The sequence below is a fragment of the Chelonoidis abingdonii genome, chromosome 1 (assembly GCF_003597395.2).
Source record: "Chelonoidis abingdonii isolate Lonesome George chromosome 1, CheloAbing_2.0, whole genome shotgun sequence".
NCBI lineage: Eukaryota > Metazoa > Chordata > Testudines > Testudinidae > Chelonoidis > Chelonoidis abingdonii.
In genome coordinates, this window is record NC_133769.1 from 340,702,676 (window position 1) to 340,719,287 (window position 16,612).

General features: G+C 37.4%; 1 protein-coding gene across 1 annotated transcript in view; it reads right to left on the reverse strand.

Moving 5' to 3' along the window:
• The window catches only part of DYNC2H1 (dynein cytoplasmic 2 heavy chain 1), a 423,384-nt gene that overhangs the window by 374,986 nt on the left and 31,786 nt on the right, over positions 1–16,612 (reverse strand). Inside the window, 15 exon segments of the mRNA XM_075066411.1 lie at positions 1,824–1,943; positions 2,042–2,154; positions 2,548–2,665; positions 2,757–2,889; positions 3,737–4,119; positions 4,299–4,469; positions 4,920–5,034; positions 5,126–5,281; positions 5,862–6,067; positions 7,191–7,340; positions 11,395–11,522; positions 12,197–12,312; positions 13,300–13,427; positions 14,132–14,360; positions 14,447–14,586. Of these exon segments, the coding sequence (XP_074922512.1) occupies positions 1,824–1,943; positions 2,042–2,154; positions 2,548–2,665; positions 2,757–2,889; positions 3,737–4,119; positions 4,299–4,469; positions 4,920–5,034; positions 5,126–5,281; positions 5,862–6,067; positions 7,191–7,340; positions 11,395–11,522; positions 12,197–12,312; positions 13,300–13,427; positions 14,132–14,360; positions 14,447–14,586 (2,406 nt within the window).

Genomic DNA, 16,612 nt, shown 5'->3' on the forward strand with positions numbered 1-16,612 from the left:
TTGTATTTAAAAACTTACTAAAATGTAACAAACAGCTGCAGAATAATTTAGTATAGCTATTCCCTTAGGTGCAATATTACGATTACTGTACATTCACTATAGCAGCCTATTGTCTGAGCTGTGACATTTCAGCCAAACTCATTGCTTGAGGGAGATCTCCCCAGTACTGAAGAACAACTGTTCATGAGTAGGAAGAAATGTGGATTTGTTTCACCAATTTCACTAATACTTTGTAAATCTGTGTGTCTATCTCTTTCCTTCCTTCCCTTCGATTCCACTCCCGAAAAATATGCCAGAGGTGAAAGAGAGCTACTCACTGCCAGTACAATATTCTCCCCTTATTCACACCAAACTTCAATGCCCTCTGAAATATATGCTTAGAGTGAGGAGCTTAGTAATAATCAGAAGAACAGAGAATCAACATCTTGGCCAAAACTGGGCACTTCCTCGACTAAAAGCATGGGTGTTCTCAGGACAAATTTTTTGGTGGCCTCAGAGAGCGACCACCAATTCTTGCTGGTGGCCACTCTCACACTTTTTCCTAAATACTTAATTAGCTTTAGGAAAGTCAAATAAATATGTACATACACACGTCCAAAGTAATTTCTTTACTGCTAGCTAGTAAGTCTGTTGTGAAAAGTGGTATTAACAAACATACAAGTATCACTTTTCACAGCAGAACTTACTCAGCCCTGCCAAGCCTGGGAACAAATTAAGCCCTGGATGCAGAGTCGGGGGTGCAATGGGAGCCAGGGGAGATGGGAGTGAGGGGCTGGAAGAGGCAACGGGGGGCTAGAGCCTGAAGCCCAGTGGCCAGAGTCTGCTGCCCTGCTGCGCCAGGACTGAAGCCCAGAGCCTGAGCCCGACTGTCCATGGGAAGGTGGGAAACTCACTGGCTGCCTGGTCCTACAGCGTTGTGCTCCAGGTGACTCCAGAGGGGGGCAGGGACAAACTCCTGGCCCGGCCCCAGCAACCAACAACAAGGCAGTGCATCCAAGAGCAACAGGAAAGGGGTGGGGGTGCTACTTTCCCTCCTCAACCCCATCACAGTCTAGGAGGCTGTGGCCGCAAGAAAAGCCCCTGATGGCTGCATGAGGTTACAGTGGCTGCATTTGAGAAACATGAGCTGGAATGGATTCACACATAACACATGCTGAACTACGGGTTCCACTTCCGTAAGTTAAACAGAATAGGAATTCTCTTCTCATCAAAATTCCACTCTTTGCTTTGGCCATGTGATTCAGGTAAAGTAGGAACAGTTAAACACCAATGACATAAGGAGAGGGTCAGGCTGTGGTGCACAGCACTCCCATACTCTCAGCATGATGAAGAAAGGCAGTAGATTGCAATGATATACACAGATGAAGGGAAGATTTATTTCAACTAAAATGCCCACACAGGCTTTCTTCAACCTGTCATTAGTACATACTCTTTCACTAGCATTTTCTACCCAAGTTATGCATGAACTTCAGAAATTATTCTAAGAATGCTGCTTTGAATCAATAGCAGGAAACAGTTTCTGCATCTCTGATTAGCCAGAGACCTGATTCAACATCAATTGAAATCAGTGGAAAGACTCCCATTTATTTAAATGGACAGTGAATCAATCTCCCAAGTGAGCAGAGTTCTATTCTACAGATGCTTATAACATTGTACATTCTGAGTAATTTCTATCTACCTAAAATCAAGGCATACAGCAAATCAACTGTTTTTTCAAGTCCATATCTATTTCCCAAGCAGATCTGTCCTTAGGATCATTCAGAAATTGAGTTATTTATTTCAAGGCTGAGACTAAATCAAGACGAGACTGTATGACTCACTACCTGGGAAGGAAAGAGTGATGGATCAATTGAACCTTGTGAACGTCTTCCAGCAGTAACACAGTCAAGCAATAATTGTTTCAATGTGTTCTTCATCTCCAAAGCCAAACAATTTAACCAAACCTGGCAAATAAAATATAGAGGGAAGAAAAAATCACAAATCACATAGCAAACATATTTATCACAATTGCTGGTAATGCATTTGAACCCGGTTCTCTTACCTCAACATCATTTGAGAGAAGAATTTTATTTTTAAAAGGCACAACTTCTCCCTCTAAAGATTTCATTGCAATTATGTTTTTAAAGTCCCCATCAAAGCTGACACTATTAATTCCTATTAATCAGAAAACAACAATATCTCTTAAATAAACTCAGCAAGTGATTTACTGTAGAAGTCTTAAACATTTGTTTCTTGATAGAGCAGTTACTTGGGAAATAGTCAAAAAGTTAAATCAATTCTTTTTGTATATGTAATACAATATTTATGATAATTAAGTAGATGAACATAAAAAGTCCTTCAAAAGTCAGAGATATTTTGAAATATTTTTTACGCCTAATAAATGGTGAAATATCAAAAACATTTTCCTTTTCTAAGTTATGTTATAGAAACAGAAAGTAAAGAAACAATTTCTAGAATAAGTTCTTCAGCGTCAAATGACTGTACTTCTGAATAAGTACATTTTACAAATGATGACTAATGTATTATGAAAATATTAATTTAGTTTACCAGCAAAAAGTTTCTTAAGGTGAGACTGAATCACTGAAGGATTAGTGGACTGTCCCAAGATTTCTAATAAATCATCATCTCCAATGAAATAGAATCTAGGGAATGCTGAACGCTTTTCCTGTTAAAAAAAAAAAAAAAAAAAAATTGTTGTTTTAAGCACTGAAGTATTGCCTTTTTATAAAATTATATATTAAAATAAGCAATTGTACCTCCAGAAATTCATTCAAGGATTTTTGACATCTCTGAAGCTGATCAAGTAGGGTAATCAACGCATGCCTCATTCCTGTCCGAGCATTCAGTGATGTTATTCTATTGTCCCTCTTGATATCTATCATTATGGATCTTTAAAAAAATATAATCTTAATTGTTTGTAAATATACCCCTGCATTTTGTCTGAATATATCTCTTTTAAACATCTGATTAAAACTCAAGACACAGATAAGTAATATTCAACAGTCAATATCTGAATGTAAAAATTGCAACATTTATGTCAAATTTCTTCCGGTTAAACATTAGCTAGATCTGTCATGATTCTCCTCCTTTTATATCTATCATACTGTTTCTGATCATGACTCTTCCTTTATATCAAGACCCCTCTATCCAAGAAGTTCAATTAAGTTTAAATTTTGACCATTTTTTCTTCTAAGCGCCTCCATCTCTGTCATTTCAACTCTATTTTTAAGCTCAACTACCATATCTAAACTAAAGAAACTCAATTGTGTCTATCTTTGGACACCACTAAAATCTACACTCTAATAATCCTCTCTGCATGTCTTGATCAAGTAAAGTTGTTTTATCTCAAATTCCTTCAATGTAATTTTTTTGGAAAGAGAAGTGCTTCTCTTCGGCAAGAAATATTTTTTCATAATCCAACATCTCCTCTACTTCTTTTCTCAAATAAGACCTTCTATTTGCCTGCATTATCCATAACCGTGGCCAACATATTTGACTCAGAACCAACCTTCCTTTTCCCACATATCTCATATCAATAAATCTTCTCATCAATCATCTCTTTTGCAACACTAATTCTTTCTATATGATTGTCTCAATGCAACCTTTGCTGAAATCCTTATGCATGCCTTCATCTTCCTGTACATCCTGTTTGTTCTGTATTAATTCACTTTGAATCTTGGCTTGCAGTTGTTCGAAGGACTTTATACAAAATAAAGTGGTGTTTAATAACACTGACCTGAAGTCTTCATCAACTCTATTAAAACGTGCCTGCTCTTTGGGTAGAGCTCCACGACCGAAAATGGGTTCCAAATACACCCACTTCCTTTGAATCTGGTTTAAATTCTGCAGGTACTCATCCAGCTCAGCAAGTTTTCTTTCCCAGATAGACACTTTATCCTCAAAGCCTTTGTAATATGGAGAGTCCTTTAGAGACTGAAGAAGACAGCGATTATCTCCAACCTGGTTAACTATGTCTTTCCAGTCTTTAATTAGTTTGATAGTCCTGCTCTGGCTGTCTTCATAATCTGTTAATATGAAGACTGCTCCAACACCCCAGAGCTCAAGTTCACGTAAGGCCTCTCTGATTGTGACTTCACCTTGTGCCCGACTATTCAAATCCTATTTTAAAATATAAGACACAAAAAAAATTACTATTTATATATTAGAAAACATATAAATGAGAAGAGGAAAACAGTTTTATTAAAAAAATAAACAACTTCAGTTTCCAAAAAGGAATAAAAGCACATAGAACATATTGTATAAAAAATTAATAACATTACTTGTGAAATAATTCATACCTTAAGTGCTGCTGCTTTTTCTACAATTACATGTGACACTTTGAGTAGATCTCCAAACAACAAATTCTCTAGACTAGTGCCTCTAGGGAGCCCAAGAAGACGAAAGAGGTCCAGCCAATGATCTGGAGACAGGTGTTCTCCTCTAACATATTTCAGGACAGGAAGTGTCATCTAAGGAAATAATGCAAATTCGAATATACCAAGTTTTTACAATGACTATATCTGTTCAGTCCTACTGTCATGTACTGTGAAAACATAACAAAAATATATTTTCCCACTATGTATTGAAAATAAATCTGTTTAAATTGAGATCTGCTTTGTATTTTCAATACACTAATTTTAGCATTTGGTATTATGCCATTAAGGCTGTTTCATTACTAAATGTGTCTCACACAAATTGAGAAAAAACTGTAATGATTGTCCTGTTCACTGAAAGAAGCTCAAATGTACTTTGAAATGAATGATATGTTTAAAAATAGTTGCAGGAGATATACAAAATATCCTAAAGGCTCACTTTTATATTTACATGGAGGTCTGTTTGTGTATTAGAGTGAAGCATATTACCCAGTAATACCAGAAAGCATTTTGCTTTGATTTCCCTTTGTATAATGAGGATCTTACTTTGTATTTGTCCACTTCTTTTTGCAACTTCACAGTCATTACAGTGTGTTTTTCCATCTTCCTCAGCTTGTCATGCCAGTTCAACAAGAATTCCTCGAACAAGTAAGTCTTACTCCTATAGAAAAATTAAATTTTAAAAAGAGCACAATAACACAGTACTCCAATAACCAATAACTATGCATAAAAGTTTAAAAACAAAATCAGACCTAAAAGTAATCCAGTCTTCTTTGGCTTTTTCCTGAAAACCTTGATGAAATTCTTCATATAGTGCCCATACTTCTGCACAGCTCTCAATATCTCTACATACAGCTTTTGCCAAAGAGAAATCAGGCTCTTCTAATTCAAAATGATGGCAGTCCTTGCTGAATAAAAAGATCATTTCATTGTTATAATATTGCATATTGACGCTATGATCCTGGACATGCTGTCAGACATGCTTAACTTTACCAATGTGAGTAAATCCACTGACTTCACTGTCCAGAAGAACACATTATGTTGCACTCCCCAAGCAGAAAAGAAAGTAGCATAAGAGACAATTATCACATGCAATGGCCTTCCCTAGCAGTCACAGCTTTCTTCTTTTTTTCATTCCTTTATATTAAGAGTACTAATTTGTCTCCCAAAAACATAAAGGAAAAAATAAATTATATTTAATTGTCTTTATCTATAAGTAGAATCCTATATAGAATCACATGCCATTTAGTGTATAAATTCAGTTGTTTCAAAGCCTAAAAGATTTTCAGAAACTTCCACTTCACAAGTGTCAGTGAAGATTAAACTATACATTGAAATACAATTAAAATAGTATTTATTAAATTATCTGTTGTGTTCATATTTAGTTAACTATAGTTCATATTGTCTGACCACCAAAAAGCTGCTGCTGCATGATTTACTGCAGAACATCCCTAAAACAATGTGCTATATACAAAGAAATACACATACATCAGTTTTTTCTTTGTGGCTTCAAGTTCATCAAACTCAATTTTCTTTTCCTTTATGGTCTGAGCACTTTTCTCAAGCATTTCCTGATGGCCTGCTTCAATGATATCATCGCTGGGCTTCAGCTGATCCCAGCGAGCATTAAACTTTTCTAGTTCTTGAAGATACACATTAACACGGGACATCACATTTCCTTTCATCACTTCAATCTACAAACGAGTTTAAAAAAATAAAATGTATTCCTTCAGTAATTTATATCTACAAAGTTATATCTAATCAAGATAAAAAAAACTAACCACCTTTCCACTTGTTTTCAAAATAGAGTACTATTTTTTTACTCTTCCCCTTAAAATATTTCAAAATTTAAGAGAATCTGGTATGGATATGCATTTCCTGATCTTATACTATATAATTTTATATCCACTGTAGTTACATATAATATTTACATCTGCTCCTCACTGGTTTGTCAGCTACCTTAGTCTGATAAACAGTTTTTTCTTATATTACATTTTTTATTACATTTTTATAAATAGAAAATAATTATCATTTTTAAAACCATCTATAGGTTCAAAATATGGGTGATGACCATGGAATCAGCTCATCTCAATTGATTAGACTCTTCCTGTTGGTATGTATATTTCCATCTTTTCATGTTCTCTGTAGGTATAAATATCTCCTGTCTGTGTGTTCCATTTTATGCATCCAAAGAAGTGAGCTGTAGCTCAGGAAAGCTCATGCTGAAATAAATTTGTTAGTCTCTAAGGTGCCACAAGTAGTCCTATTCTTTTTGAGGAAAAGTACTGAGGCTGCATTGGCTCCACTGAGCCCCAGCAATTCACCTGCATGTTATCCGTTGCACGACTGTGGACATAATATTTAGCATGGATTTTTGGAAAAGTTAAAAATATTATGCAACAATATTAATAACATGTGTAGTAACATGGTAAAGTTGACAAATGTTCATTTTTAACCTGCTATATTCTTTTCATTTCAGTTAATAAAAAGAAATCCATGAGGTGAAACATAGTTGTGATTCTAGAGTGAGCTCCTGCACCTGCACAGTACCCTAGCTGACTTCATTGCTACTCTGTAGGGGCTCAGAGATCATTTCAAGATCGGGGCCTACAGCAGTATCAGCTGATGCAAGTAATCTTTCCAATAGTTTATATGTTCTTTCTATAAAGGCTCTCATTCACGCCATTAACCTTGGTGCCAATACTAAACTGCAATATCTTCGGGGGAAGAGTTAATCCAGGAGAAAAAAATGTATCTTCTAACTAATTCAAAATGAGATTAGTGCATCTCAGTGAATTACTTAATCTTCATTCTCACCTGTTCCTTAATCATAAGTTGATGACTTTCCATCATTAATTCAAATTTATCCCACATAGCTCTCAGGTTGCTGATTGTGTCTAAACCCCCGCCAGCCACGGTCCGCAAAAGCTTGTTTTTATTTTCAGCTTCTTGAAGCTGGAGAAAAATCTAAAGTTGAAAAGATATTTTATACATGTATGAAAGAATTTCAATAAAATGTGGCATTTTTATCCAAACATTTGAATAAACACACAATATTTATATATTTTCATATTTATATTTAATTATTTTAATATTTATCAAAGTAAAACTATACAAAGGTAAACATGGGAGACAATACAGAGCAATTATAGGGGCTCTTGATCTTGAAATGTGTGAAATAAAAGTGAAGGCTTACACCAAATCAGTCAATTGGACTACTCACAAGGTATGTCTACACTAAAAGATTATTCCGATTTTACATAAACCAGTTTTGTGAAACAGATTGTATAAAGTCGAGTGCACGCAGCCACACTAAGCACATTAATTCGGCGGTGTGCGTCCATGTAAAGAGGCTAGCGTCGATTTCCGGAGCGTTGCACTGTGGGTAGCTATCCTGTAGCTATCCCATAGTTCCTGCAGTCTTCCCTGCCCATTGGAATTCTGGGTTGAGATCCCAATGCAAAAACAGTGTCGCGGGTGATTCTGGGTAAATGTTGTCACTCAATCCTTCCGTCGTGAAAGCAATGGCAGATAATCATTTCGCGCCGTTTTTCCCTGGATTGCCCTGGCAGACGCTATAACATGGCAACCATGGAGCCCGTTTTGCCTTTTGTCACTGTCACCCTATGTGTACTAGATGCTGCTGACAGACACGGTACTGCAGTGCTACACAGCAGCACTCATTTGCCTTTGCAAGGTAGCAGAGAGGTTACCACCCATATTTGCACCGTTCTGCCATTGTAAATGGCGATGAAGATGACGAGTTATCAGTCGTTTCATGTACCCATCTGCTGCTGTCTATTGGGTGCTTCCTGCTGGCCTCGCTTGGAGGTCGGCGGGGGTGCATTGAACAAAAATGGGAATGACTGCCCGGCTCACTCCCTTCGTTGATGTTCTTGTCTAAAAATAGGAGTCAGTCCTGCCTTAGAATTGGGGCAAGTGTACTAGAGAACCAGAGAGCACAGCCGCCTCCGTCGTCAGATCGCCCAGAGATCCCGTCAGAAATGCATGGAGCTGTCATGCCATTCTAGGCGGTGCCCCTGAGAACAACCCCATCCATTGCTTCCCTTCCTCCCCCAATCCTCCTGGGCTACCATGGTTAGGGGTCCCCTCATTTGTGTGATGAAGTAATAAAGAATGCAGAATAAGAAAACACTGACTTTAAACCGGTTTGCTGTACTCCTCCCCGACGAGAGGAGTAGCGCTGAAACGGTATTGCCATGTCGATTAGGGTTAGTGTGGCCGCAAATCAACGGTATTGGCCTCCAGGCGGTATCCCACAGTACACATTGTGACCGCTCTGGAAAGCAATCTGAACTCGGATGCACTGGCCAGGTAGACAGGAAAGCCCCGCGAACTTTGAATTTCATTTCCTGTTTGCCCAGCATGGAGCTCTGATCAGCACGGGTGACGATGCCAGTCCCAAATCCAAAACAGCTCCAGCATGGACCGTACAGGAGATACTGGATCTGATCGCTGAATGGGGAGACAAATCTGTTCTATCAGAGCTCCGTTACAAAGACAAATGACAAAGCATTTGAAAAAATCTCCAGGCTTGATAGACAGGAGGCCACAGCACAGTGCTGTGTGACAAGCGTAACGGAAAGCCAAAGAATCAAATGGATGCTCATGGAGGGATTGGAGGGGGGACTGAGGACTCCAGCTATCCCACAGTCCCTGGCAGTCTCCGAAAAGCATTTGCATTCTTGGCTGAGCTCCCAATGCCTGAAGGGTCAAAACATTTTCCCGCGTGTTTCAGGGTATATGTTGTCAATTTACACCCCCCCCAAGGGAAAAAAACGTTTCTTGACTTTTTTCAATGTCACCCTATGGCTACTGCATGCTGCTGGTAGACAGGGTGCTGCAGCCTGACACCAGACTCCCTTTCCCGGTGGGCAGACAGTCAATATGACTGCTACCATTGTTGTCATCAGCCCGTGGAGTCTTCTGACTGGCCTTGGTGAGGTCGGTCATGAGGGCGGGCTGGGGTAAAAATGGGAATGGCTCGCAGTCATCCCCGGCAGATGGTACAGAATGTGCTGGTAACCGTCTTCATCATAGCAATGGAGGCGAGCTCTATCAGCCCCCCATACCATGTCTAAAGAAAAGATTCTTGTACTGCCTGGACTATCCATAGCAGCGAGAGGTGCTCTCCTCTCCCTCCCCTGCCACCCTTTAATGTCCTGCTGGACTATCATAGCAGCTGGAGGCTCCCCCCGTCATTTTATTCTCACTAAAGAAGTCAGTGTTTTCTTCACTGCATTCTTATCTCTCTCTTTAGATCCCTTTATATCGATATAAAGGGCCTCGTTGTGTGGATGGGTGCAGGGTTAAATCGATTTAACGCTGCTAAATTTGGTTTAAACGCATAGTGTAGACCAGGCCACAGGCACAGGAATCCACTCACGTGGATCAAAGCTTTAAAAAAAAACAATATAGCTATGAAAACACCAAGCAGGAGGAGAGAAGTTGAGACCAAATGGGAAATCTATTAACATATTAGAAGAAGAACGCATTTATAGTCTGAAAATAAGGAGAAAAATTAAGTCATCTGATTGTTTCAGAGATTATTTTTTCATACACTAAAAAAGCCCAATCAGTTAAAAATCACTACAAAAATTATGATTAAGTAACACTATAAAGGTCAGAAAAATTGAAGTAAAAGAAGACATTAGAGAATATGTCCCAAAATGCCCTGTTTTGTGTGCATTCATTTCACAAGGAAGTGAAGACAACAGGTACTAAGAGACGCAGGGACAGTATGGATTATGAAGGCTTAATCCCTTCCAATATCCACCACCTGCACAAAACAAATTCTACAGAATTTAAGTATTCATTTGAAAAAATATATACATACATACATATACATACACATACACACACACACGCATATATTTCTAGTTGTTACAACAAAGTCAAATAAATACAGTATTATCTTACTGAGTCTGAAGACAAAGTGACTGAAATAATAGCTGTAAGAGAAAGGTGAAGTGCCCATTCTTTGCAATCAAGTGTTTGGTGTTGAAGACTAATAATGACAATTCAGTGTAAATATTTTTAATTAATTCACTGACAATCACTTCAGCAGAATCACATTTATCCAACATTCTTAGATGCAGTAGCAAATGTAAATGGGAGGTGATCCTCCCATCATTTTTTTAAAAAGTTCTTTTTTAAGTAGCAAAGCCCTGCAATATAGTTCGCTTGCTCTCTCTCTTACTCTCAGCAACTTGGTACCTTCCTGGTGAGTTCATTCCCTGCATAAGTGTGGTCTGTAGAAGAAAACTCAGCTGCCACTAGGCTTTCCATTGGTACTGGCCTAAATATGCATCATATTAAAGAAGCAAGGATTTTTAAAGATGAAGCTAAAATTTAATCAAAGGATCTTAAGATCTGCCCCTCACCCATTTTAACAGAAGCCAAATGTTATCACCATAGTCTAAAGCAGGGATCGGCAACCTTTCAGAGGTGGTGTGTCGAATCTTCATTTATTCACTCTAATTTAAGGTTTCGTGTGCCAGTCATACACTTTAATGTTTTTAGAAGGTCTCTTTCTATAAGTCTATAATATTTAACTAAACTATTGCTGTATATAAAGTAAATAAGGTTTTTAAAATGTTTAAGAAGCTTCATTTAAAATTAAATTTAAAATGTAGAGCCCTCCCAGACTGGTGGCCAGGACCCAGGCAGTGTGAGTGCCACTAAAAATCAGCTCGCGTGCCACCTTCGGCACCCGTGCCATAGGTTGTCTACCCCTGGTCTAAAGGTCCTGGGAAACCACTCTGGTTCTGAATTTGCTGTGTAAGTGAAGTGTGGTGACATGAACCAGTATAACAAATAGTACAATAAATGGCAGAAAACACAAGGAAGAATGGCAAGAAAAACATTAAAAGCAACAACAACAAAATGTTGTAACAAACTCTACTAATAATACTTTGAAAAGTATTTTGCTCAGGCATACTAAACATGACTAAACTTTTTGCCTAGATATTTTCCTGACTATGATCAAATAAAATCCTACCTCTGCTTTTTTTTCTTGTAAATTTCCATACTTTAAGTTATCTTCTCCAATTTCATCTACAGTCTGGGGCCTAACTATTAATGCTTCCATGGCATCAGTAAGAAACGATGAAATACCATGTAGATGAGCTATGTAAAGAATATGGGAAAACAAAATTATTACAAAGAAAAATATCCATTATATCAGTCTTAAAATTGGATAAATATGTGTGCAAGACGGTCACTTGGACTGCATGAAAGATGGTCCAGCTGTTACAGGATTAACCTGGGCCTATGCAGACCCAGGCTTAATTCCCTATTCCACTTACTCTGTACTCCAGTTTTCCAACCATAAAATGAGGACAATAGCACTTCCCTACCTCACAGTGCTGTTGTGAGGATACTTATGCTCAAATAAATGTGTTAGTCTCTAAGGTGCCACAAGGACTCCTCATTGTGTTTTCCAATATTAAAGCAATAAAAGTAATATAAACACGATAGATTGATAACAGGGCAATAAGGGGAATAAGAATTACCTCTGCACAGGTACCTAGGCTATGGGTCCAGTTACATACCCGTTGCTCTCCCAGAGCGGTGGGCAGGAAGGAATGGGAGATGGTTTTGTATCAGGCCCTTAATGGAAAGCTAAAAACATACTACTTTTGCTCCAAAACAACTTTGGCACTTCAGTATTCCCAAGGATAAAAGATTTTTTTTTAATAAAAAGGTTCCTATATGTAACAAACACAACAAAAGCAAAAGTAAAAAAAAAAAAAAAAATACAAACCACCAACCAGCCACCACCGTATCTCAAAATTATTTACCTTGTATGGATTTTCTTAAAGACAGAACAAGAACATCATAAAGCTTCTGAATAAGATCATCAATCACAGCCTTCACAGGATTGCAATTTACAATTAAACAATCTATCTTGATGGTGCTTCAAGATTCAATATGACAGATTCCAAAATATAAAAGAAAAAGAGAAAAGATTAGAGGCAATATGCTCATTAAGATATATATTATATAATAAACTTTAAAAACTGTCATTTCAATACTTCATAATTTTTCTTTAATATTTTCAGTTTTACAGTTTAATATTTTACTCAGAAAATTGTTCATATAGAAGTGCACAAATAAATGTGGCTTAATGTGTTTATATGTAATTATGTTCAAATACTACAATCACTGTATATACTGTTTTACTGGAAGCAATTACAAGCTAATACCCTGACCCTGCATGTACTTAACTTTACACATGAATACTGTCACTAAAGTCAAAGGATCTACTACACATGAACAAAGTAAAGTACATATTTAAGTACTGGGAAGTTTGTAGCTTTAGATCTTGATTTTGCAACAGTATCTGCTAACCCAGACTTCTACACTCTTGCAGTGCACTGCCATCCATATGGATGGGAATTCACAAGTACAAGAGTCCACACTGGCATATCTCAATGTGGGATCAAGGCCTCAGGGCCCAATCCTAAAAACACTTAGGCATGAATTACTCATGAGCACAAGCGTTTGCAACATCAGGCCCTAAATGTCCCAAGTACTTATCAATTAGAACAGTACTTAGAAAATTCAACTGTTAAGAGCTGCAAGCACTATGCTTAGTGTATGTGTTTGATCAGGCCTTAATCTATAAGGGCCTGACTCAATTCCCATGAAGTCAATGGGAGTCTTTCAATTGATTTCAATGGGAGTTGGACTGGACTCAAAGTCAAAAAGTTCTGTAATACAAATCTGAAGAATGAGGAGTTAAAAAAATTAAAAAGGTACATAGATGTTAAAAAGCAGTGCTGAAATTCTGCCTAATTTTTCTTATAAAAAATGTATATTTCTATTACGCTATTTACACTAGAATGATTGGCCAGTGAAAGCATCCGTTGTTCATGCACAAAAATGTTTAGGTAAACTGTACCTTGGAAGGCGTTCCACTTCTTTCCCTTTCCCTTTTAATGCTTTAAAGTTTTTTTCCCAATCTTGCTCACTAGAAAGATGTTTCTCCACCAGAGTTTCCATATCTACTTGACCAATTATAATCCATTCCTTTTCAATATTGTATTTGATTATGAAGAAAATAAGTAAGATGTTAAGATTATGAAGCATTAATTGACATTAATATTAATAAAAATAGTAATCTATTTTTATGTTCTTAATCTATCATTTTTTTAAATATTTTGCATCCTTTCAACTCAATCATTTTAACCATAACAACTGGAGGTTCTCTTCTTCACACAAAGACATTTTACATTAGTCAGTGCTCAAATCAGAAGGCATAGACTGGTATAACATGGCCACACTTTTTAGAGATACTGAAAAACAAATCTTGAACAAGGGGTATGGTCTCTTACAATATTAAGACTTCAACGGGAACTACAAATATGCTTCAAAGTAGGCATGTGCTTAAGGGTTTTGTTGACTAGGGATGGACTTATTCATATGCTTAAAATTAAGCCTATGTTAAGTGCTTTGCTAAATCAGGACCAGAATGTACAGAGACCAGGAGTGCTGGAACAATTTTTATAGTGGGAGTGCTGAGAGACATTGAATGACATTGTAGACCCTGTATATAAAGAAAACTACTTCAAGCCAGGGGGTACTGCAGCACCCTCAGCACTCCTAGCTCCAGCATCTATGACAGAGACTAACAAAAATCAGTGCTCCACTTCTTCTAAAATTATTCATCCCTAAAAATAATTGTAATTAGGTCTAAAACAAAAAGTCTGACTCACTTAAAATACCGTACAAACCTTAAATTGGTTTGAAACTTCTGCCAGTCTTCTGAACAAATCCTCTGCTTTACTGAAAGTAGTCAGAAATCCACTTGCATTTCTTTCAGTCATAATAGTGAAGATGGACTCCTCTTCTGTTTCACTCACTCCTCTAAACTGATTTGGAATAGAGATGAACCTCTTCATTTCTCTGTAGTATCTAGCTCGTACTTCTTCAAAAGGGGGTTTGAATTGTAATCTTCCTTGTCTAGAAAGCGAAACAAACCATATAAAAATTAATATTTTAGACAATTTCCAGCTACAATATTTTAACAGTAGGAAAAAATATCTTACTTATAAGTTAAATCAATATTTATTTCTGGTAGATTCTCATTGAGTGCCTCCAAACCCATTTGATATTGATGCTCCAGAGCTTTATAGAGTTGATGATTCCAGTGTTGTCTCCATGCTTTCATATCACAAGGAAGGAAACCCTAAAATGTAATAACATTTATTTAATTTACATCTCTTTTCTCAGTGCATAATGAGACTGTGGAACTAGTGCCACAATATGTTACTGAGCCCAGGAACTTAGTAAGATTCGAAGAGGGACTAGATGTTTATGTGGATAATAAGAAAAAGTATTATAACACTTAGTGCAAACAAAGAGTTAGAGATAAAAATATCTCATGCTTCAGGGCTTAAGAAAAACTCTGTTACATGTTAGGATGAGGTTTTTATGGAAGCAGATTGTCCCATATCTGTCTACTGTGGAGTGCCTGCACCTTCCTCTGAAGCATCTGGTACTGGCCACAGTTGGAGACAGGATACTGGACTAGATGAGCCAGGGATCTGATCTGGTATGAACATACCTATATTCCTATGATTTAGAAGCCTATCTTTAGGTACCTGTTTTTGAAAATCCTGTGTGATTTGAAGAATTAGTATTACTTAATAAATACATTTTAGATCTTGTCTCTCAAAGCAAGGACATTAGTCACTAAAGACAGTCTCTACAGGATGAAAGCACATTAGTAGGAGTGATTAAAGAGAATTTAACTGGAATCTGTTGTATCGCACTGTGAGGAAGTCTACAGCTACAACATGCAATGCACTTCAACATCAGTAAAAAGTTACTTTGTAAACCAATCACACTACTGCAGCACATTTTCAAAGCATAAAAGGAATGATAAATTTCTTAACTGATCATTCTTTTTGTTAGCAGTTTCTCTCCTCATTCATCACAAATGGATTATTCCTCTCACCTGTGGAATTCAGACAGTCTAATGTTGTGCTGGAGTCTCCAGGTCTGAGCCCTGCCCTTGAACTAAGGCCCCCAGAAGAGTTCTTCCAAAGCTCTAGAAACACTCCATTAATTAAGAAACCAATTTAAAATGGTATACGGTAACCTTAAGGAGGCAATTGTCTTTAAGTTCCTCTTTAGAGAAAAATGTTAACATGTTACAAATTGTATTCTAGTCATTTACCAGTCTACCAGGGCGAGGTGAATGAGGAGAGTTGTTAACCGGAAGAACATTATCATCAGATAAGAAATTTCTCATTCTACTGCATAGCTACTCTCCTCATACACAATAAATGGGAAGTAGTGAACAGTAATTCACAGAAGTGGAAGGAGAGGACAAAGCAGAATTGTAATTATTATTACAGCATAATAATAAGCAGAAATGGAAGTTCCCTCCACATGATACAAAAGCTTTGTAATTTAAGGAATTATTTGCAGCACCCTTCTACTAAAGGATGGTTCTGCAGAGGAATGGAACCTCACTTTGTAAATCTTCCTTGGATAAAGCTCAGACTATTTCTTCTCACAGTGCAATTAAGTACCCCAGGAAACCCCAATTCTCTCCATGAATGGTTTCCCAAATGCATAGCATGTCATCTGGTACAGAGAGGCCTTAAGACACTGCCATTTTGGATGGAATAAGATGAACAGGGGAAATTGGTGCGTATACTCTGTATACTTTAGAGCTCTAGCAAATCCCATTTATGCCACAACCTTTCCAAGAGAATGTCAAGGTTTGGAACAAATGATGGGAAAACTATTTCCCAGGGACCGTGGAAAGAAGAATTGACCTTATGCAGAAAGGTTTCTGGAGCGGTGACAACAGCAGTTTGGCTCTTGTACAGATAATTGCACTAATTTCAAAACCTGTCTTTTGGAGGTAATGGCAACTAAAAAGACTGCCAAAGGCTTGTCTAATCTATCAGTCTGATTAATTCTAACATGTGATACTCATCTGAAGAGTCTGATATGCCTGTCACACCATTATCCTGTTCTGATGTTTGGTTTTAGGACCCCCACTAAATATCCTGGAGGAACTCTAGTGCAGCTGAGGTCACCTGAACTTTCTGATTATTTTAATTATTTATTAGTATTATGGTAACATCTAGAGGCCAGAACCCCATTGTGCACAACCATTTAAGGGTATAATCCCATAACTGCTGATGTCAATAGAAAAACTCCCATTGACTTAAATGGTATCTCAAAAGAGCATTCCT